Raw genomic sequence first — 23,963 nt, 5'->3', positions numbered from 1 at the left:
TTGCATATATATATAAAACACTTGCTCCTCTTCATTTTGTGTTATCATGGAATATTGTCGTACATTTTAGTTAATCACTTGCCTGTTTCAACTATAAAACAATATTGTACTAAATAACCTTGTGTAATATTGAATTTAAGTAACAATTTATGTATGAAAAAGAAATGCAGAAATATAATCAATCAATAAATAGATAAATCATTCAATCTCCTTACTTCTCTCTCCGTAAACGTTATATTCAATGTTGTCCTCTATCTCTTTCTCGTCTGTGTATTATCTGTCCCATGTCCCGTCCTGAATTTGTCTCCATTAGTCTTGAGCTATCTTTATAAGATATAGATTTATTCCTTGTCCATTTAGGCCCCATTTCGATTTTCTTTGAAGAGCCGCATATTACAGTACAATTACCTTTTTTATCGGGTCTTTAGTGCTCCATTTTTTGTTGAACATGTCTAAAATTACTATTCATTGTCATGGCAAGCATATTGTTTTACAGGAATTATATTTTTTAATGAGTTTATTGTATTGTTCTCTCATTACCTCCTGTTTTGTTTGAAAAAAAAAATGACACGAATTACCAAAGACTTGAAAAAAAGTTTGCGATAGAGAAAATGAATATATATTACACATCTAATACAATATAATAAAGTCCTTTAAAAAGCAGAAGTGAGATGTGACTCTTTGTTTGGTAGTCCCCATTTTGACGACTGGTGGATTTTTACTGAAAGGAATTAAGATCCTCAAACATTAGAATGAAATTCGCAATAACAGCGACAAAAATCGAAAAGCTTATCTATTGCCTAGGATTCTGTGCAAAGGATAGTGATAATTTGAAATCCTGTAAGGAACGGATTAAAGTTTTGTGCAAAGTAGAAATTACCTCCAAGGTGTAGGCCTAAGATATGCAGTCATATAGACATCAGAACACCAGAAATCTTTAATATTACAGTCCTACGTCAGAGAATGCTGAGAGGCCCGTGGGGGCCGCGATAATGAAATGCAGAAGGGGCCATTGGAGCGAGCAAGGGGAATCTTATCGATTCATATTGAGAGCCAGCTGGTAATGTAGGGGAAGTGTAGAGAGGACATAAAGGAAAAAGATCTACACACCTGGTCCGTTCCCAATGTAGTCTAAATTCACGAACCGGATCTGTTTGACGTTAACGATAACGACTGACTCCGCAAAGACACCGTAAGAACTAGGTCCTGGTCCCATTTCACCAAGGTCGTGCTCGGCAGGAGGATTGAAGTTGGCAGGGATGTCCACGTGACCGAAATCGGCCTATGTGCATTATAAAGCATGACACTTTTTAAGCACGGAAGAATGCACTTTACCTCAAATTGTTCAGTGTATATGTCTCAGATCTGCGATCAAAGTTTATTCTACTCTGCGCGTATTTTGTCGGATTTAGTCTTTGAAGATGGAAGAGGGTTCCTTTTCCCTGTGTTGACGCGTTTATGTATCAGTGCAGTGGCGGATCGGGGAGGGGATGCACCGGGCGCGCGCCTTTTCTTTATTCTTTAGGGAAACAAAAGGGGCGCGTGCACCTCCACTTTTATTTTGTAAAAAAAAAAAATACGCTGAAGCCTTTTTTTTTTTTTGCATCAGAAATATATAATATATATATATATATATATATATATATATATATATATATATATATTTCGCCCCTCCCTCTTTCTGGATCCGCCGCTGTAATTGACAGAACAAGCTTGGGAACTATTTGTTATAAATACATGTAGATTAAAATATTACGTTATGAATATCACTGAGATAGAGGTAGAGAGAGAGAGTCAGATGACTTGAAACATAACCAGTATTGTCAGATGCTTTGCCAAATCTGAGGATTTGTAGAATACATTCAAATGTCTTTCCTTCATTCTCAGTGAAATGTGTGAATTGAGAAAATGATTTTTCATGTAAAAGATGTTAAAAACACGTGTGATGCCACTTCTTACTCCCATTGATAAGCAAAACTATACCATGAACTGACAACATTCCCGTCGCGTATTCTTTGTAGTTAAACTTAAACTTTGTAGTCAAACTTATGCGAATGAATACACGATAGAGAGCAGAGAGAGAGAAGAACTTACCGCAAAGGCACGACACCATATTGAGATCCACTTCAGCCTTGACACAGACTTCCCTGCAGGGAGTGTCAGGTCCATACTCGCATTTTGGTATGCCCCCAACTTTGTTTGGCTGGAACAAAAAATCTACTAATATCGTTATACATGTACACTGTAGTTAATTTGCTCGTTGTTTTCAACCAAAGGCATCTTCGTCTTTAGATATTGGAGAGACAGGACAGAAGTCAATCAATGCGTATGTGTAATATGGAAAGTAAATACGTGATGTCATTGATTATGATTAACGAGGATACATTGCCGTGATTGTTACAAGTAGCAGTTTATTCGACATTTGTTCCGAATCAAGTGAAAAAGAAAGATAAATGAAATAGAACAAACAAAGACCTCAAAGATAATCTACTCTATAAGGTATTCTGTGAGGATGCGTTCACCTAATTGGGAATCACTTAGACACCATAGTGGGTGATAAAGGGCGATACCATGGATACAGCGCCATTAAACAAAATCCAAATCTTGCGACAGAGATCCTGTATACATTGTATTCTCTTGATATAATATGACGGAGATCTTTTTTATGATAATGAGGAGTGAATCGAATTCAGGACTATATACCTGCCAATGATGAACCCAGAAGCCGTAGGATCGTCTCCAGCCTCGCCACCCCATACAAATGCATCTATCCGAATAGAAAACAACAAAAAAATATAGGAGATTTCGAAGGAAAATTAGCGTGACATGACATGAGCAGCACACCCAGTCGGAAGACAATTAAGTATTAGAAGTACATGTAGCCTACCGGTACCATGTAATATGTTTTAAACTCCTTTTTTGTTTGTTCTTCTTTGGAACGTTCAATGAGCTTTACGATAATTTCATCTCATCAGTGAGACCTACCTGGTCCATTTCCATCGTACGTGAATCCAATGAGACGAATGGTGACGTCATCTACAGCGAAGACTTCACCCGCCACATCATGGGCAGTTTGTCCATCCTCGAACGCTCCGATGACTTTCCCTTGGTACAGACAGTTTGCTACACCCGGTGCTAAGCAAAACCACGTATGAAAGAGAAATGATCATTGTACGGGTAGTGTTGTACACAATATAAACTTATTCTGTGTGTATGTTTACATGTGCGCGTGTACAGTAACAGTCATTAATAGATTGTTGTATATATTTGGGAATATTTTTACAGCGGATAAACGAGACGTCCCGTGTTCGAATCTTTAGTATGAAACATTGAGAGAGAGGAAAAAAACACATTATTGTATTTTCTGTATGTCACTGAGTTTGCCATGACCTATTCTGTCTTGCTTGAATACTTCAATTTCTTTTCGTATTTACAAACCCATTTTCTGTATAGCTGCGCTCTTATATTTTATTGTAACGGCATTTTTAGTTAAATATATCATACACCTATATCAGATAATGAGGAAACTGACTGCTTCAACAGTAGGCCCTACATACAGCTAAACATGGTTATCGTACTTTTCATATTTCAATTCACAATTCACTTGTTATCTTACATTTTATCATTACTACTTGTCTGATGTATTTAATCTATTAAAAAAAATCTAACGAGCTCACTTTTATGCTTGAGTCCTATATTATTTTTTCTTTCTTTTTTTACCCTTACATTACTCTGTCATTAACCATTAATTTCGCCCATTGTAATTATTTTTTTCCCCTTCCACAGGTTGTTTTATTTATACACATATTCAGAAATTGACATTTACAAATATTTTTTTTAATACAAAACAGAATGAGAATTAAATAATAATTCAATCCAATCATCGACAAAAAGTGACCTACTGCGCTTATACATATAATCAGAAAATTTCTTTAACTATTTTTACAACATGCAATTTATATCATTCTTTTTCAACTGGCAGAAGCAACAGTAAAGACACTTTTGGTATTATGTAATTTTGATTAAATGTTCAAAAACACTTGATAAATAGAGCCCATTTTTTCACAAAGTTCTTTTCTCTACAATTCATCTGACTTATACATTTTTTCCATCTCAAAATAACATTTTATTTCAGATACTTTGTGTTCGAATGACGAAACATTTTTCTCTATTTCGCGAAGAAAATTTCTCTTCTTATAACAATCATCATACAGTTTAATGCATTGTTGTTGGAACCATGAAGTCCAAATAGCTTATGTTGATTTGTAAATACAATTTGTTTATCTATCTTTAGGAGTAACCATCGCTCAAACTTATTCCATATAATATTTGAATAAGGACATAAACAAAATATATGCATTATGGTTTCCTCACTATCATCACCAAACGTACAATTTTTATCTGTTACAAAACCAAATTTTAAGAGGGCGTCTTTCATGTATAATATTCTATTTAGGATCTTAAATTGGAACCACCTCATATTAATGTTAATAGTTGATTGAAAAGGAATTAAACAGTATAAAGACCATGTTTCATCATCAAGATCCAACATGCTACTCCACTTTACAAAGCTGTTACAATATTTTGACGTGTGTCTTAAAAACGTTTGATAAAACAACCTTTCTTGTGTTAATATTACAGTTAAACCATGAGGAATAAAAGGTTTTGTCATCTTCAACATACAGTTTTTAGCAAATGATTGAATAGAAGTACACAATCCACAGTGCTGAAGAAAGCTAGTTTGTTTACCAAACTTCCTCTGAAATTCAAAATATGAAAGAAATTTTCCATCATTATCTAACATATCATTTATAAAACGTACACCTTTCTCACACCAAGACTTAAAATATACAGTATTTTCGTTCATTTTAGTCAAAGGATTATTCCAAAGAGGCTGGCTTGCTAAATTATTATTTGTATTAATTTGTAAAAATTCTGAAAAAACCAGAAGTACCTCTTTCCAAAAATCATTGAGCATTACATTGACATTTTTGAGTGTGTGTGGTATGATGATCCCTTGAATAAATGAAATGGTACTGATTGAGGCAAGAAAGAACGGAACATGTGGAACGTGTAATTTTCGGTCTGAGAATCACAAATAAACCTTCTGATCCAGGATATTTTAAGAGATTTGGCATGCATAAAAACATCAATCATTTTAGTACCACCGTGACAATATAATTGACACATTTGATTTCTATTCATTTTGTCGGGTTTATTTTCCAATATAAACGAATAAAAATAACGGTTTATATCTGTCAATGTTTTAAAGTTTGGTTCGGGAAGTGATAACAGCAAATAATTCAATTTTGACATCAGTAACGATTTAACTACAGTAACTCTCCCTAAAACAGTAAGTGATCGTTTAGACCAGGAGGTCACTGTATTTGTGATATCTTTCATTTTTTCACAGTAATTATGTTCAACCATTTCATGTAGTTTAACTGAAAATTCTATTCCTAGGTCCCTGAAGTACCTACCCTGAAAAATCCAATTAAAATTACAATCTTCTAATAGTTTAGTTCTGCGATTCCGACGCTTTCCTATCCATATTATTTTAGTCTTTCTGGGTTTAATTCGTAAGTTCGATATATTAGCAAACTTATCAAAAATCTCAAGGACATATTTTCAATCAATCAATCAATCATAGTTTATTTCCAATCAACGAAAATCAAAAACATAGTACAATGTATACATGTCATTAAATGGTATTGTTCAAACGCTTGCAAAAGATTCATGTAATATACGAGACAAATTATAGAACAACATATATGTACAATAATAAAGAGGAACACTGTACAAATACTACGTGGGCGAGCGGAAAATAAATTCGATTATGGAAAATAGTGATCCACTAAAAAGCAAAGCTTGTCGGACGTGGATCGCTAGATAAATAATGAGTAAATGATATACTATTCTATAACAATATAGATGTAGTTATTTTGAGATACACAGGTCGGGAAAAAATATAGAATACCAATGCTATAGTGCCCGGACACTGTTCAGATCTTGATGTTGATCTGATCCGTTGAGTGTTAGAAGTGTGTCATCTGCGTATTGTAATGCTTTGATTTTTTTTTCTTCAATTTGCAACCCAACTACAGATTTCGTGTGCCTAATAATAATTCCAAGGATTTACTGACCAAAAGAAAAAGATACGGTGATAAGGGATCCCCTTGCCGACGGGGTCATCCCACGAGACCGACACCCACGAGTCATACGGTCCACTAGACCGACATCAAAAATAGGTCCATGAGTCATACAGCCCATGAGTTATACGGCTCACGAGTCATACAGCCCATGAGTTCGACACTACACACAAAAGGCTCACGAGACCGACACTAAACAAAGAAAGCCCACGAGACCGACACTACACAATAAAGGCTCACGAGACCGACAGTAGGCCTACCCAAAAGAGCCTCACGAGACCGACACGAGGCAAAGAAAGCCCACGAGATCGACACTAGGCAAAGAAGGCTCACGAGACCGACACTAGGCAAAGAAAGCCCACGAGACCGACACCAGGCAAAGAAGGCTCACGAGACCGACAGGATGAACAGCGCCATCTACATGTCAATTACAAATATGTACCTGTACAGGGTGTTCCATTAAGGGGAAATTACATACTGGCGGGTGCAATTTCGTCATGCTGTCGAGCGAGAGATTGTAACTAACTGAAGAGGATCTGGACAGGATCTAAGTTCCTTTTTTCGCCCTTTTCTTTCTCGCTTTACAAGATAAGTAGGCTTTATTAGATATCCTATCCGCCTGCTTATATTCGCCTGCTTAGTATAATACATTTGTGATTTCTCTGTAACTATAATGTATGAAATTCAACGGATGAAAACGTTTTATATCGCAGCGATTCACCTCGATTTTTGGCTTGTCTTTCTAAAATTAATCTCAAAACGGTACATATTTTCATGAAATAGAATAGTTGTTTTCATGGATGCATCTTTTTTTTCCGAATTCTTAACGCTACCATAATAGACGATTACATTATTTTCTGTGAATTTATACTAAATCAACACCTTCGCAGATGACTACCCCCCCCCCTCCTTATCATGTGAAACAGGTGTGCACTGCAACATTGACAATTTTTTGAATAATTTTCTTGTACCGAACTTCATTTCATACCTGATTATTTTTTTAGTTGGTTGATCTGAATGTCCACATCATTTTATTATCATTTTTTTTTTCTAAGTAGGTGTATACCGGTATGGGCTTTGCGGAAAGGGAAACGAAAGTGTTTTGGCATTTTCGAATTTAATGTTGAAACATCTGATGCACTTTTACTGAAGTTTGTTTATTCTTTTTCACAAACACTCACATACGCAAACAAAATCAAAGATCTTGAACCGTCCAGGGGTGAAGGAGGGCAATTGACGGGGTAAAACCTTAGCAACTCTCGTTTTCCATCTTTTGTATCTTCCTTATGCCATTATCTGGACGCCCTATACAATTAATTGGTCTATAGGTGGCGCTGTTCATCCTGTCGGTCTCGTGGGCCTTCTTTGCTTAGTGTCGGTCTCGTGAGCCTCTTTTGCCTAGTGTCGGTCTCGTGGGCCTCTTTTGCCTAGTGTCAGTCTCGTGAGCCTTTTGAGCATAGTGTCGGTCTCGTGGGCTTTGTTTGCATAGTGTTGGTCTCGTGAGCCTTTTGTGCGTAGTGTCGAACTCATGGGCTGTATAACTCGTGGGCTTATTTTACTTGATGTCGAACTCGTGGGCTTCATTTACTCAGTGTCGAACTCGTGGGCTGTATTACTATAGTGGGCTGTATGACTTGTGAGCTGTATAACTCGTGGGCTGTATGACTTGTGAGCTATATGACTTGTGGGCTGTATGACTCGTGGGTGTCGGTCTCGTGACGTGCACCCTTGCCGACAGCCCTGTTCTATTTTGAATCTATCTGTAAAATAACCGTTCACTAAAACACTGGAAAAAGCATTGTTATAAAACAACTGAACCCATTTTTTCATATAGTGGCCGAAATTGAAAAAATCTAAAACTTTAAAGAGAAACTTATGAGACACAGAATCGAAAGTCTTTTTGAAATAGATTAAAAGTAACAAACCGGGTATATCATGTAACTCTGTATATAAAAGTATATCATACAATAAACGAATATTTTCACCAATGTATCGACCTTCCAAGAAACCGGTTTGATTTCCATGTATCAAATACGATACAAATTTCTTAATCTGTTTGCTACGCAACCAGATGGCAATTTATATATTACATTTAATAAGGACATTGGACGCCAATTCTTTATAAACTGTCGGGGTTGACTTGCTTTTGGAATTAATGTGATTACTCCCAATTTTTGTGCGCCCGACATTTGTCCTGAAAAATAAGCATAATTTAAGGAATTTACCAGAAAAGATTTAATTTCTTTTTTTTTATTCATGTTCCATATTCCACATTACATACAAGTTTTATATTCCATTTGATTTTGAAAAAGAAATATTTTTAACACAATGGCCAGTTTGAAACAAAATTGCACAAATGTATAAGGACGTATAATTGACGTGGAATATGAGGAACCCACTAAAAAGCAAAGCTTGTAGGATGTGGGTTCCAAAAATATAACATAGGCTTTTAGCACAGTATATCAATGACAAAAGTGACGTAACATGCAAAAGATGTCGAGAATATTATAAAGTTTAAGGAATGTACAAAGTATTGTATGATGTATATGATTAAACTTATGGCATCAATGCTAAGAAAAGTAGCAAGTTGGTCAAACTAATGAAGTCATCCGAGCGAGGCATCATTTGAATATGCAGAAATTTTTCATGTGATCACGGCAAAATAATCAAACGTAGGATTTTAGAAAATTGGCTTTAAGATTTTGCTTAAAGGAACTTAAAGAACTTGATTGCATTCGAACCGAATCTAACTCATTCCAGAAAGAAGGGCCGGTCGATGTAATTGTCTTAAGGGCTAAAACTGTACGAACACGGGAAAAATGATAGGATTCACTGTGCCTTGTAAGATATGGATATCACTGTTTTTAACAAACATTGAGGAAAATATACTAGGAAGATCACCAGTATTCAACTTATATATAAAAATTCCAACATGATACAAATGCAAATCAGAAATTTTCAACAATTTACTTGAAACAAACAATTCATTAGTGTGATCAAAAAAATGTGCACGATTGATAATCCGCAAGGCCTTTTTCTTTTTCCGCAAGGCCTTATTTCAGAGTCATGATTATTTACTGAAACAAATTGAGTTCGACCGGTAAGATAACTTCTGAACCACTTCAAGGCCTTTCCACGAATACCGTAATGATTTAGTTTATACAAAAGAATTTCGTGATCTATTGTGTCAAAGGCCTTGGAGTAGTCCAGAAACAGACTGACTGTATGCGACTTTGTGTCTATACCTCTTACAACTTTCTCAACCAGTAGTAATATAGCATGGGTGGTTGCATGTTTTTTCCGGAAGCCGAATTGATTATCAGCTAATATATCACATTCATTTACAAATTTGATTAAACGATTATAAACCACCTTCTCAAGTAATTTAGAAAAAAGAGCACAGAAGCGATATTGGTCGATAATTTCCTAACTCATCCTCTCTGCCTTTCTTATAAATTGGGATAACTTTAGCAATTTTCATTTTAGTGGGCACCAGGCGCGCCGGAAGCAGTTTTGGATTGGGGGGGGCAAACATTGGAGGGGGCTCAAGATTAGACCATGCATATGTTACACAATATACACATACACACACACACACACACACACACGCACACACATTATATATATATATATATATATATATATATATATATATATATATATATATATATATATATGTAAAGTGGCCTACGGGGGGTCGAAACATGGGGGGAACCATAAAGTAATTTTGACGGTCTGTATGCTTGTGCGTGTGTGCGTGAGCAATAATGGGACTACAATACATTACGGAATGTGATACATTCAACAACGCAGTCATTGAGGAACATTGTAAGTTTTCCTTACATGGATTATGGAATGACGGTGTGAAACGATCGACAAATTATATACTGTCAGCAACATAAGGTGAATGGCATAACAATAAAATGCGAGCGAGCGAAGCGAGCGAGCTTGAAAATTTTGATATTCTACAGTTCCAAAACTGGGGTTTGTAGCTATATCTTTCACTTTGGAAATTAATGGGGCGGCGCATCGGGCGCAACTGCTGGCAATTACTGGCAGCAACATTAGAATGGCATAACGATTCAATGCGAGCGAGCAAAGCGAGCGAGCTTGAGAATTTTGACATTTTACAGTCCCCAAACTCCCGTTTGTAGCTATATCTTTCGCTTTGGAAATTAAGGAGGGGGGGGGGGGGCATCGGGCGCAACTGCTGGCAATTACTGGCAGCAACGTTAGGAGAGTGGCATGACGAGTCAATGCGAGCGAGCGAAGCGAGCGAGCTTGAAAATTTTGACATGCTACAGTCCCCCAACTCCCGTTTGTAACTATACCTTTCGCTTTGGAAATTAAGGGGGGGGGGGGCATCGGGCGCAACTGCTGGCAATTACTGTCAGCAACATTAGGAGAATGGCATAACGATTCAATGCGAGCGAGCGAAGCGAGCGAGCTTGAAAATTTTGACATTCTAGAGTCCAACAACTGCCGTCGTAGCTATGTTTTTCGCTTTAGAAATTAAGGGGAAGGCGCACCGGGCTCAACTGCTGGATGCGAGCGAGCAAAGCGAGCGAGCTTGAAAATTTTGACATTTTACAGTCCAAAAGCTGCCGTTTGTAGCCATATTTTTCCCCTTTTATTCATATATATACATATTTATTTTATTTTCTTTGTTTATTCATTTATTTTTATTATTATCATTTTGTTTTTTTGTTTTTTGGGGGGGGGCTTTTTGGGGGGGCAAAAATGCGTTTTGCCCCCCCACTTTTTGGATTGGGGGGGGGCGGCCGCCCCCCCCCTGCCCCCCCACTTCCGGCGCCTATGGTGGGCACAATACCTGTTAATAAAGATAAATTCAAAATGTGAACTAATGGTGAAAGTATTTCATTTCCAATATGTTTCATGAGGTGATTAGAAATCCCATCATGATCTTCAAAAAAAACACGATAAAACTCCACGGTAAAACCGTGTGTAGCATGCCCATTTTAATTATGCTCAGTAAGAGCATTCAGTGGTTGTATTTGTTGTTTTGATGTTTCTTCACTTGAAAAATCTGAAAATTAAAAAAAAAAAGTTGAAATGAAATAAAACTAGACCAGCTGGTACATTCTCACCACCTTGTCCCTCTTGACCTATGTCTATAGTACGAAAATACTGTGGTAATTATTACCGCAGAGCCCTGAGGGAGAATACCGTTTAGGCTAAGGAGTCCACTCTGGGTATGTACTGTGACTGAACATTACCAAGGAATCGCGGTGTGGAAATAATGTTTTTGTGAGTTTGTATGTCCTGTTTGAATCGATTTCCTTCTCCATTATAAAAAAGCAATGTCCCTAAGATCAAAATTGAAGAAGAAGCATAGGCTGCATGTATGATAAGATATTTCCAATATCTGATCGTCGAGTATTCAAGAGCCAACTTCGCGTAAGTAGATTCCGATACATCAACGTGAACTGTGATAGAGACTGGAAAAAAAAACCCAGCAATCCAGTAAGATCTGATTAAATACAGACAAAGAGCACTTAATGCGTCCGTTATCATACTCCTTAGTCTATAATGGTTCGAAAAATTATTCGAGACAAATCACGCAAGTGCCTGTAACACCATTATCTGGAGCGACAATCAAACTAACAGTGATGTTTCCTGTTCTCATAACAAAGGATTAAATGGATGGAGCATTTCAGCATTCCCTGAATTCCAAGCCGTTGGACCAAAACAAGGTTCCATCGCCATTGGCGTGGAAACGGCCTCGCAACACGTTATATGATTGACATTCAGGTCAAAGATCACAGTTGAACAATTACAGACAAATATCTGTTTTTACCATGCAGTGATAGCAAAGATTAAGGAAAAACTTATTTGATCAATTATCCATTATCTTCAAGAGAAAGGACCACCGAGAGTTTTGTACACCAATCAAGATCTAGACCCAAACACTCAAAACACCCAAACACTTGTATATCTTTAAATATACAGTTTATCTAATGTAACTGAATACTGGCTCGACAAAGTTGAGTAAATAATGTTTGTAGACCGTGTATTAGCAGAAGGAATTCGACAAGTAGACCATGCTACTCTTTTGCGTATGAGGCGTCTTAGTCTGGGTGCCAGAGGCTGAACCTTGTTTTACCGTCCACTCAATGTTTTTGACGTTTTTACCCTATTTCGGGAGTGCTGAATCCGAATCTGGATGATGCAACTCTCGCATCCCCTTAGGGATATGAGATATTCAAGATGGTCACCAAAATGACCGCCAAAAACAGATATAGCCTGGGTGCCAGAGGCTGAACCTTGTTTTGCCGTCCACCCAGTGTTTTTTAATGGTTTTACCCTATTTCGGGGGTGCTGAATCCGAATCTGGACGATGCAACTCTTGCATCCCTGAGGGTTTTGAGATATTCTAGATGGCCGCCACAATGGCCGCCAAAACCGGAAATTTCCCTGTATTTCCTTCTAAATGGTGATAAATTGAAAACAATTGATGGCTTTACCCTATTTCGAGGGTGCTGAATCTGAATCTGGATGATGCAACTCTTGCATCCTCGAGGATTTTGATATATTCAAGATGGCCGCTAAAATGGCCGCCAAAACCGGAAATTCCCATGTATTTCCTTCTAAATGGTGAGAAATTGAAAACAATTAAAAGTTTTACCCTATTTTGAGAGTGCTGAATCCGAATCTGGAAGATGCAACTCCTGCATCTTTGAAGATTTTGAGATATTCAAAATGGCCGCCACAATGGCCGCCAATTAAAACTGGAATTTCCGATGTATTTCCTTCTAAATAGTGAAAATTGAAAACGATTGATGGTTTTACCCTATTTCGAGGGTGCCGAATCCGAATCTGGATGATGCAACTCTTGTATCCTCGAGGATTTTGATATATTCAAGATGGCCGCCAAAATGGCCCCCAAAACCGGAAATTCCCATGTATTTCCTTCTAAATGGTGAGAAATTGAAAACAATTGAAGGTTTTACCCTACTTCGAGGGTGCTGAATCCGAATCTGGAAGATGCATTTCCTGCATCCTTGAAGATTTTTAGATATTCAAGATGGCCGCCACAATGGCCGCCAATTAAAACCGGAATTTCCGATGTATTTTCTTCTTAATGGTGAAAATTGAAAACAGTTGATGGTTTTACCCTATATCGAGGGTGCCGAATCCGAATCTGGATGATGCAACTCTTGCATCCTTGAGGATTTTGAGATATTCAAGATGGCCGCCAAGATGGCCGCCAAAACCGGAAATTCCCACGTATTTCTTTTTCAGTGGTTCAAAATTGAGAACAATTGTTGGTTCTACCCTACTTCGTGGGTGCTGAATCCTAATCTGGATGATGGAACTCGTTGACAGTTTGGAGACATTCAAGATGGCAGCCAAAATGGCCGACAAAAAGGGAAGTTCTTATGGATTTCTTTCTAATAAATGGGGAGGCATTGATAACAATTGATGGTTTTACCCTATTTTTTCGTCAATCGCAAATCTAAACCCAACTCTACTCTGTCGATAAACGAACGCATATTATAGTTCATTTATCCCACTTTGAACTTGCTGTACAGTGAAACCAGCTGTACCGGATATCTTGGAGTTGGTACGATACAGGTGTGTCAGCAATGACCCCTGCAAGACTACAGATGCGGTTGAATGATTGCATGATAACACTGTTTCCTCCACATATCCATGGATAAGTTTTGAACACTAACAATCAATGGACGTACAAGACATGCCCATCCAAATCATATTGTGATAGTGATGTAGAGAAGTTTACTGAGATTATCCATGAGCAGTTTTAATCTCTTCATCCATGAACACTCATATTGGTTAATTGGTTTATATTGGTGGTCTTGATGACATTGTTGAATACACGAGTTGGACATTTTTATAGTTATGCTTCAATTTTTTTCGGCAATATGATAACATTATATATATATATATATATATATATATATATATATATATATATATATATATAAGTATATATATATATGTATATATATATATATATATATATATATATATATAGCGAAAACTTTGAGCAAAGAAAATGGGTTTTCATCGGGATTCGAACTCGAGACCTCCGGATTACTAGACCGGTGCTCTACCGACTGAGCTATTGAAAGCCCTAGATCGGTGTTCGTCCCAAACCCTTAATTCTCTTTGCTCGTGTGGTCAGAAGCTATAGTGTGTGCATGTGTGCCACACACACACACATCAACCTGACATAAACCCAAATGATGTAAATCAACTTTGGAATAAATGTGAGGGATCGCCGAAGCGATGCAGCTTTTTTTTCTTTCTTTTTTTGTAATATATTTGTAATATATTTTGAAACAAGGAAAGAAAAACTGACCAGAAACAATTGTAATAATAAATAGCGAAAATTTTGAGCAAAGAAAATGGGTTTTCATCGGGATTCGAACTCAGCATAACTTTCATGTTCCCTCGCCATGTCTTTTGTTAGTCACATTAATATGACAGAAACATGCAAGTTATGCTGAGCCAAGGGGAAGGTGCATTCCAATGTCTTTTGTTAAACATTTCAGCACTTTAGCAATGATTGACAGATGATGTCATCTCAAGAATATGAATATTGATTGCTTTGGAAGGATTTTATGTGGGCGTTCCCAAGTAATCTGAAGAAAAATAAAAGAAAAAATCATTAAAAATAAATGGAATGTTTCTAGATATTCGTTTCACCGCAAAAGTGATGTTGAAGGTATTATAAATCAACACAGATCAACATGCATTTGGATTTCAGGGCCCCTTTAATGAGTTCTTTATGCGGGAGCCTTCTTTGCTGCTCAAAAATGTTAAATGGATATTCAGGTCCCTTCAAACTCATCCCTCTCGTCCACACTATATTCTAATCATCCCCACATTAGAATTTCACATTGAGCTTAAGAATATTTCTGGGTGACTCCCACGAAAGTAATTAATTGTGCTGTTGCTGTATTATTTTTTTTACCAGAATCTGGTAACTCTTAAAAAATACCCTAAAGAACAATGTGTCCACATCTGCCTATAATCGCAGTTTCACAGTTTCCAATAATATCAAGTTTCAAGTCAATAGGTGAGAGGATGCATTTCTTTTGAGCAGCATTTACAATGCTCATGTACACATTTGCAAAAAACCAATCATTTCAAATTTGAAGTCAATAGGTTAGAGGGTGCATTTCCCTTAGGTAATGCATCCTCTCACCTCCAAACAACCAGGAACATAGTCATCCCCATGTTTCCCTTTTTCATGTTGTCGAAAAGAAACATTCCCACATTCTGTGTAATCTTTAACTACATCATAGCAAGTTTCACTCTACCTCAAAGTCCACTGCAACATTCATCTTGTGCACTCATAACATACATTCATTTGAAGCCAATACCTCAATTTAAATTCAATTTGTTCACTTTTATAATTGCATGATTCTGGCATACAACTCGTCAAATGCCCTGCAGAAGGGCCTTACCTGATGCATTATACACACAAAAAAGTACTTTTTTTTTTTTAGATAATCACATTTTTGATGTTCGAATGTCTCTGTAAAATGGAGTTCTTAATTTTCTGGGCTAGAAATTTATTTCCATTTAGTCAATATTATTGTACACTGTTCTTCAGAAGTCTTCAATATTGTTCTTCAATAATCTTATGATAAGTTTTTACGCTACACTCACTTTTATGCTAAGACCTTTCTGCCAGGAACATTTACCTAAGCTAAAGGCCCTTCTGCAGGGCAACCAACGAACTGTGCACGTCTCATGTAAAGTGCTTATTCAGAGCATACATGCTTTTCTTAGACAGCATAAAAAATGACAGCATCTATGACATGACACCAAAGACAGGAGATTTCTCATTGGCATTTGATTATATTAAACTCATTTCCACAAGAGATATATTATTACCTTTCACTTTCTAGCAATATCAGGATGGAACTTCACCAATGCAATTCAGCTGTCTGTACCTTTGGCCCAATAATCATTGTCATGAAATTTCATATAGTCATGTAAATGCCCACTCAACTCAAAATTATTGTGCCATAATTGAGTAAGAACAAAGAACCAGGACGCAAACTAATGCGGTGTACTCGAAGCACTTTGTCGGAAACTTGAAAGCATATCTTCTTATCAGTCCACCAATCTACTCTCTGCTTTACCAATACCCAACCCTAGTTCCGACATCTCTGGATAAAGACTAAGCGCACCACGTGACAGCTGTGGACATCATAACCCTTTGGATATTCCCTCGCTGACTTGAATAAAGACTAAGCGCACCGCGTATACAACAGAACACCTGTGCACACACAGAAGACAGTGCTCTTCTTTGTATAGCGGTTAGTTTCGATTCAGAAGTATAGGGATATAAAAACGAGACCAAATTGGATAAAAATTCATTTATTATGACTAAGCTACTCATTTGGAAATGCTATCATAGCTTGATAAGCATATCTATGCCCGACAAACAAAATGGCACCAAAAAGGTTTTGCCACCTCAGGTGGTACCAATAACCCATTTTTCAGGTCTTGGCCCATGGACTAACTGTTAACTGTGCCCTACCTGTGGTCTAGAAGATTGTCTTTCATATTACAGCAGTGCTTCTGTTTCTTGTTTGTTTGGTTTTTTTTGTTTTTGTTTTTTCTTTTCTTTTCTTACAAAATTTACCTTTTGGGGGGAAAAAAGGTGCACATTTCGTCGACTTGTCACTGACGTATGTTAGGGTAATATCATTCCCCCTGCCTTCTGAAAGAGCCAAGTCAAGTGTTTTCTTATTATGCGAGAAAAGAGAAAATATGAATTTTCTTCATATTTTCTCTATATCATTCTTCACATGCAGTGACATCACAAACTGTAGTAGTCTTTTCATCCAGCAGTGACTGGTCAGAAACTGTTTATAAAGATGGAATTGTCCTCCAATGAGAAAATTATTTATTAGTGGACTTTTTTAAAAAGAGAGACTGGACATGCATTTTAGGGGGAGTGTATTTCTCCGTTGATTCCGAAAACACATTCAGTTTTTGAGTGGCGGTACCAAAATGTTCCCTGAAGGGCCTCTCGGTTGATTTTGATCAGAAAGACCCCTTTAGATTTTAAGAACTAGAGTGAAACATACTGGTTTGCTTAGGTAAAATGACACATGCATTTCATTAATTCTCATTTTCGGAAGGGCGTAGATAAGAAAATAACTGAACTTCCTGTATATAGATAGAAAGAGGGAAATGCACCGACACGTCATGATCAGTATTCAAGGCAGCTTACCTAGTGCACACAGGAACAGCACAGTTTTCGTTGAAGCAGTGATCATAGCCGAGCCTGTTCCCTTTCAATGGTAATAACCATAAAAATCAACAAGCTTCTGAAGAAACATCTACCGATTACCAAACTTATGTACCAGAGGCAAATTTTTGTGCCATATTGCGAAGGGTACAACGTTCTTTCATTGTTGAATGCCTTTACAGTCACACCACAATAGTTCGCAACAAAAGAGAAGTAAAGCAGATGTAGGCCAAGGGATAGACCTGAATAGACCTGATTGTGATGGATTTTCGTAGGTGTGTTATAGTGGGGTTTTTTTTTTTTTGTTTTTTTTTTACCTTACATAGATGAGGGCAGTCCCGTACCCCATATATTCCGCAGCCCAAAATTACAGTGTTATACGAATAACGCATCGACACGACTAAAGGGTCGATGTTTTGATATATTTATGTTAGAACTAGAAAAGTTTGTTTCTCTTCTTTTCATGCATGTGAAAAGTAGGCCTACAGAAATACAAGTTGGCCAAACTTTTATTGTGAATACCTCAAAAACTTTTAAGACCCTGAAGTAGCATTTAGACAGTTTAATCAATATTGGGTGTTATCAATGCAAAAATTTGATTGTAATTTTTTTGGACATTATATGGGACATATGTAACGAAAATGTAGTTAAGTGCATTGCTTTTCTTTTTGCCATTGTTCTGTAATTGTGTGAATCATGTAACTATGAATGTATTTGTATGTATTTGTCATTTTATTTTGTGTATAGACAGGACGCCACTGTAAAGCACTTAGCAAACTGAATGTGCCTACCCTGTATTTTTTTGAAAGAAAACATGAATAAATAATGAATAGATAAAGTTAACGTCTCGCAATGTAAGGTTAACGAAAGATATCATTGAATATGTTATGAAAAGCGGTAAAACCGGAGCAATAATGCTAGCAGACTTTGCTAAGGCATTTGATGTTTTGGATGTAGAATTTTTGAGTTTGTGTTTAGGAAGATTAAATTTTGGCGAATCATTTCGAAAATGGATTCGTACTCTTTACACGCACATATCGAGCTCTGTATTGATTAATAGTTGGATATCGGAAAGTTTTAATGTTGAAAGAGGAGTCCGACAAGGATGTCCACTGTCATCACTATTATTAGGTGATCCGAGTATCCTCTCGGATCACCTTCTGTATCTGTACGGATTCTTTGTTCTTCTTCTTTATTTCTGGACAAAAGTTGTGTATCTACGTACTCAGAAAGTACTCAGAGTATCAACTTCAAACTCATACCATATATGTATCATGTCCCAAAGACGACAAATTTTATAAAATCATAGTGATCAGTCGACCGTGACGTCACTATGACGTCATTATATGAAAACACATTTTCACTCCTATCTCATTAATGGAATGGAATTTTTCAATGAAATTTATGTCACATATAGTTCAAGTCAAGCACATTCTACTCATATAATCAAAATTCATATTTTCTCTTAAAACGTGCGCGTACGCGCGCGTTGAAATCTTTGTATGCTCAAATAGAGCTCAAATTTTTTTTGCACACGTTTCAGACCAATCGGAGCATTTTTTGAAAAATTGAAAAAATTGGACGGACGCGTACGCGCGCGCACATATACGGACGCACAGCTCTTATGCATTAGAAATTTCCCATTTTTTCACACTTATCGGATGCCTGAAATGTCAAGGAATATTTCTACCAAGTTTCAAGTCAATCCGACTCAATATGACGTCACACGGGCCCGTCAAAGTTGAAATTCCGCGCGCGCGTCAATGGCGATATACAGTGCAACAATGCCAAAAAATCGCCAATTTTGAATCCGATTTTACTCGTCAGGATGGACGGTGACCCCCCATTTTTTTAACATATTCTGAAAGCTGATGAGTTGTACATGTCATTTCATGGGTTGGCGATGCTGGAAAAATGATGAAAAGATATCAAATTTCTTAATAAAATAAAAAAAGTAAATTTTCAAAATGACGTCATTGAATTTTAAGTTCATTCAAGCATATCTCACTTATTCTTTTGTTGATTTTCATCCAAATTTCAATATGTTGTAGCTTATTAAATGGTCTTTCAGTCATATAAAAACAACGTTTTGATTGGATGACGGCATCACCTCGTAAAAAGGGATTGAAAGTAACATTGTCAAATTTGACCAGTTTACGTGTTATCTCTATGGGAGTGCAGTTTTTCTGGAAATGAAAACTGACATGACTGTCTTTATCGAGCACTAGCTCACTTATGCTTCGGTGAATTTCTCCCAGATTTTAGTATGTTGTAGCTGAGACTTTGGGCTATCGTTAATGTGCCCTTTGTTTTTTCATACGGAGTCGGCATCACGTCCAAAAACTTGGTTGAAATTAAAGCTTATCTTCAATGTATTGAAATATGTCTTTGTTTCTGCAACTTTCTTTGCAATAACTCAAGAAAAACATACCCTATCACCACCATATTTTGCACATGTTTAGTTCATGTCACGTACATTATTTCACAAAATAACAACTACTTGATCAGACACCATCTTGGCTATGTAAATTAGGGTCAAAGGTCATAAATGTTTTATCCTGTATCTTACTGAATACATGTCCTATCTTTACCATATTTTGCACACGTAAAGACCATGTTACAAGGATCATTTCACAAAATAACAACTTTTTGCTCAGATGCCATCTTGTTTGTGCAAAGTGGGGTCAAAGGTCATATGTACTTCTTCCTGTATCTTCGTTATGACGTGTTATCTCTATGGGAAGGAATTTTTCTAGATGTGAAAATTGACATGATTGTCTTTATCGACGACTAGCTCACTAACACTTCGGTGAATTTCTTCCAGATTTTAGTATGTTGTAGCCAATTTAATACTCTTTAAGTTTTGTTCATCAAAGATTTAATCGGATGATGTCTTCACCTCGTGAAAATGGATATAACGTAACCTTGTAAAATTTGAACAGTTTACGTGTTATCTCTACGGGAGGGAATTTTTCTGGAAACAAAAATTGACATGACGGTCTTTATCGAGCACTAGCTCACTTACTCTTCGGTGAATTTCTCCCAGATTTTAATATGTTGTAGCTGAGACTTTGGGCTATCGTTAATGCTGCCATCTTTTCATTTGACGCCGAGATCACGTCAAAAAACTTGGTTGAAATCAAACTTATCTTCGATGTATTGAGATATTTCTTTCTTTCTGCAACTTTCTCTGCAATAACTCAGGAAAAACAGCCCCTATCATCCCCATATTTTGCACATGTTTAGTTCATATCACGTACATTATTTCACAAAATAACGACTACTTAATCAGACACCATCTTGGGTATGTAAATTAGAGTCAAAGGTCATAAATGTTTCAACCTGTATCTTGGTGAATACATGTCCTATCTTTCCCATATTTCGCACACGCAAAGACCATGTTATAAGAATCATTTCACAAAATAACCACTTTTTGCTCAGATGCCATCTTGGCTGTGCAAAGTTGGGTCAATGGTCAAATATACTTCATTCTGTATCTTCGTTATAGTGTGTACCGAATTTGGTACCAAAGATTGCAGACCTGACTCTCTTTTCTAAATGAGAATCCAAATATCACACGGCCAATGTCTCTAAACAAGGATGAAACCTATATGGTCACGCCTATTGCGATCAGGACTCGAATCATTGATTAAAAAAAAAAATCGGATCACCTAATTTGTCAGTCTTGACAAATTCCGAGTCTAGTTCATTTTAGCAGCTGAATTCATGGCCAACAGCATCAGAGAAAACAGAAGTATTCGGCCAATGAAATTAGCAGGCTATGATTTTCAACTTAAACTGTTACAATATGCTGATGATACTTTGTTTTTTGTTCAAGATGAAAAATCGTTAGAGGAAATCTTAAAAGAGTTATATTCTTTTGGAGATGTAGCAGGTCCAAAGATTAACAAAGATAAAACATTTATGATTTGGTTGGGTAAACAGAGTGAACGTTGGAATTTAAATAAGTTTTATTTGAAGTGGTCGAGTAAACCAGTTAGATATTTGGGACATTATATTCACCCCAATAATGATGCAGGTTTGGAGTTAGATTGGGAGCAAAAATTATTCAAGTTGCAAAAAATCCTTGACAGTTGAACAAAGAGAAGTTTAACCATCTTTGGACGAGTTATTGTTTTAAAAAGCTTAGCCCTTAGTCAAGTTATTCATCTGATAATGGTAGATTCAATACCGTTTAAATTTTTGAAGATTTTGGAAAATAAGGTGTTTAAGTTTATATGGAAAAGAAAAAAAGAAAAAATAAAGCGAAGTATCATTACAGAAGATTTCAGCAAAGGTGGAATAAAGATGATGGATATACAAAAACAATTGCTAAGTTATCGGTTGAAATGGCTGGGTCGTTTTCTCAATGACTCAAGAGATATATGGAAAATAATGTGCTCTTATTGGTTTGATTTGCTAGGGGGTATTATTTTGCTGCTAAATTGTAACTACAACACGAGTAATATTAATGATATTGATAAGAAAGTTCCAAAGTTTTATAAAGAAATTTTACAGGCATGGGAACAAATACGATATTGTACTACAGTGAAAGATATCAACAGTGTAAACAGTGGGTCAACTGATGTTTTAAATCAGATTGTTTGGTATAACAAACTTACATTGTTTGACAAGCATTCGCTGTTTTATAAAGATTGGTATGAAAGTGGCATACTCTATTTTGGAGATTTAGTAACAATAAATGGTTTCCGGTCTTTTGAATACATTATGTCAGAAATTAATTTTAAAAGAAGAAAATGTACTGCAATTTTTGATTGTGCAACATTACAAAAAGCAATACCATTAGTATGGTATAACATGATACATAAGGAAATGTTTGATAGTTATATCAGAAAAGAAACAGTATTGTGTAAACCAAGTGTATGTGTTTCAAAAAAAGTAGTTTTCATTATGGATCTAAGCAGCAAGGCATTGTATAATTTGATACCTTCAAAAAACTTGTTAACCAATACATGTTCCTTATATTGGGAGAACAAGTTTCATTTCCAAGCTGATTGGGCCAGTGTTTTCAGATATAATTTAGAATATGTAAAAGAAAACAAATTACGAGAATTTAATTTGAAATTGTTGTATAATTTATTGCCAGTGAGAACTAATCTATTCAAATGGGGTTTAAGTCATGATGATTTGTGCCCGAACTGCAACGTAAAAGAAGACATTGTTCATGCTTTCATTGAATGCAAACTTAATGAAAATTTTCTTTTATACGTAAGGAGTTTGTTACAAGATGTATACCATGCAACAGTAACAAATATTAACGTTTCACATTTGCTGAAAATACAGTGTAAGAGTGTATAGTTTGTTTTTGACAATAGCATTTTGGAGTATTTATAAGCTTATTTTGAAACGGAATGAAACCAGTAATGATAAAAGAAGTTGTTCTTTAAAGCATGTGTTTATGAGAGAAATTAGAACGAGAACAGAAATATGTTGTATGAAACATAGAAGAATACTACGGATGTTACCAAACGAATTGTTGAACCTCTAATGCACGATTGTGCTTGCATCACTTTTATGTGACATCGTTACGATGATATCATTTTGATTGTGTATTCTGAATGGAATCCTGAATAAATCCTCAGATGAGGCAAAAGAAAAAAAAGTTAACGTCTCAAAAATGAATAAATGAAATAGAGGAAAATCGCAAAATCTAAGTCCAACTCTACTCAGCTGAAAAAAAAAAACAACATCAACAAACGAATACTGTAGGTATTTAATCACAGTTTGAACTAGCGGTGACAGCTACAGCAGGTATTTCAAACATATTAAGAGTTTTTTTTTTTTAACAAAATTTACCTTTTTTTGGGAAAAAAGGTGCACATTTCGTCGACTTGTCACTGACGTATGTTAAGGGTAATATATTATCATCCCCCCTGCCTTCTGAAAGAGGCAAGTCAAGTGTTTTCTTATTATGCGAGAAAAGAGAAAATATGAATTTTCTTCATATTTTCTCTATATCATTCTTCACATGCAGTGACATCACAAACTGTAGTAGTCTTTTCATCCAGCAGTGACTGGTCAGAAACTGTTTATAAAGATGGAATTGTCCTCCAATGAGAAAATTATTTATTAGTGGACTTTTTTAAAAAGAAATTAATAAGGTTTAAAATGAATTAAAGGTTACAGAGTAAAGAGAAGGATATAAGAAAGGAATGAGATGCGTTTAACACTCGTTTTAGAATAGGAGAGAAAGTAGAGAGAGAAGAGAGAGAGAGAGAGGAGAGGGGAGGGAGAGGGACTGGACATGCATTTTAGGGGGAGTGTATTTCTCCGTTGATTCCGAAAACACATTCAGTTTTTGAGTGGCGGTACCAAAGTGTTCTCTGAAGGGCCTCTCGGTTGATTTTGATCAGAAAGACCCCTTTAGATTTTAAGAACTAGAGTGAAACATACTGGTTTGCTTAGGTAAAATGACACATGCATTTCATTAATTCTCATTTTCGGAAGGGCGTAGATAAGAAAATAACTGAACTTCCTGTATAGATAGAAAGAGGGAAATGCACCGACACGTCATGATCAGTATTCAAGGCAGCTTA

At 36.3% G+C, this 23,963-nt stretch overlaps 1 protein-coding gene across 1 annotated transcript in view; it reads right to left on the bottom strand.

The window, feature by feature from the left end:
* Positions 1-1,102: 1,102 nt before the first annotated feature.
* The window catches only part of LOC140241981 (protein Skeletor, isoforms B/C-like), a 31,705-nt gene continuing 8,844 nt past the window's right edge, over positions 1,103-23,963 (bottom strand). The window contains exons 3-5 of the mRNA XM_072321725.1: positions 2,986-3,135; positions 2,095-2,147; positions 1,103-1,282 (exon numbers count right to left, since the gene is read on the bottom strand). Of these exons, the coding sequence (XP_072177826.1) occupies positions 1,103-1,282; positions 2,095-2,147; positions 2,986-3,135 (383 nt within the window). The remainder of the gene's footprint in view (positions 1,283-2,094; positions 2,148-2,985; positions 3,136-23,963) is intronic.

Source organism: Diadema setosum, chromosome 18 (assembly GCF_964275005.1).
Source record: "Diadema setosum chromosome 18, eeDiaSeto1, whole genome shotgun sequence".
In the NCBI taxonomy this organism is placed as follows: domain Eukaryota; kingdom Metazoa; phylum Echinodermata; class Echinoidea; order Diadematoida; family Diadematidae; genus Diadema; species Diadema setosum.
Note: the sequence above shows the minus strand (reverse complement) of the source record. Positions and strands in the feature narration are given on the sequence as shown.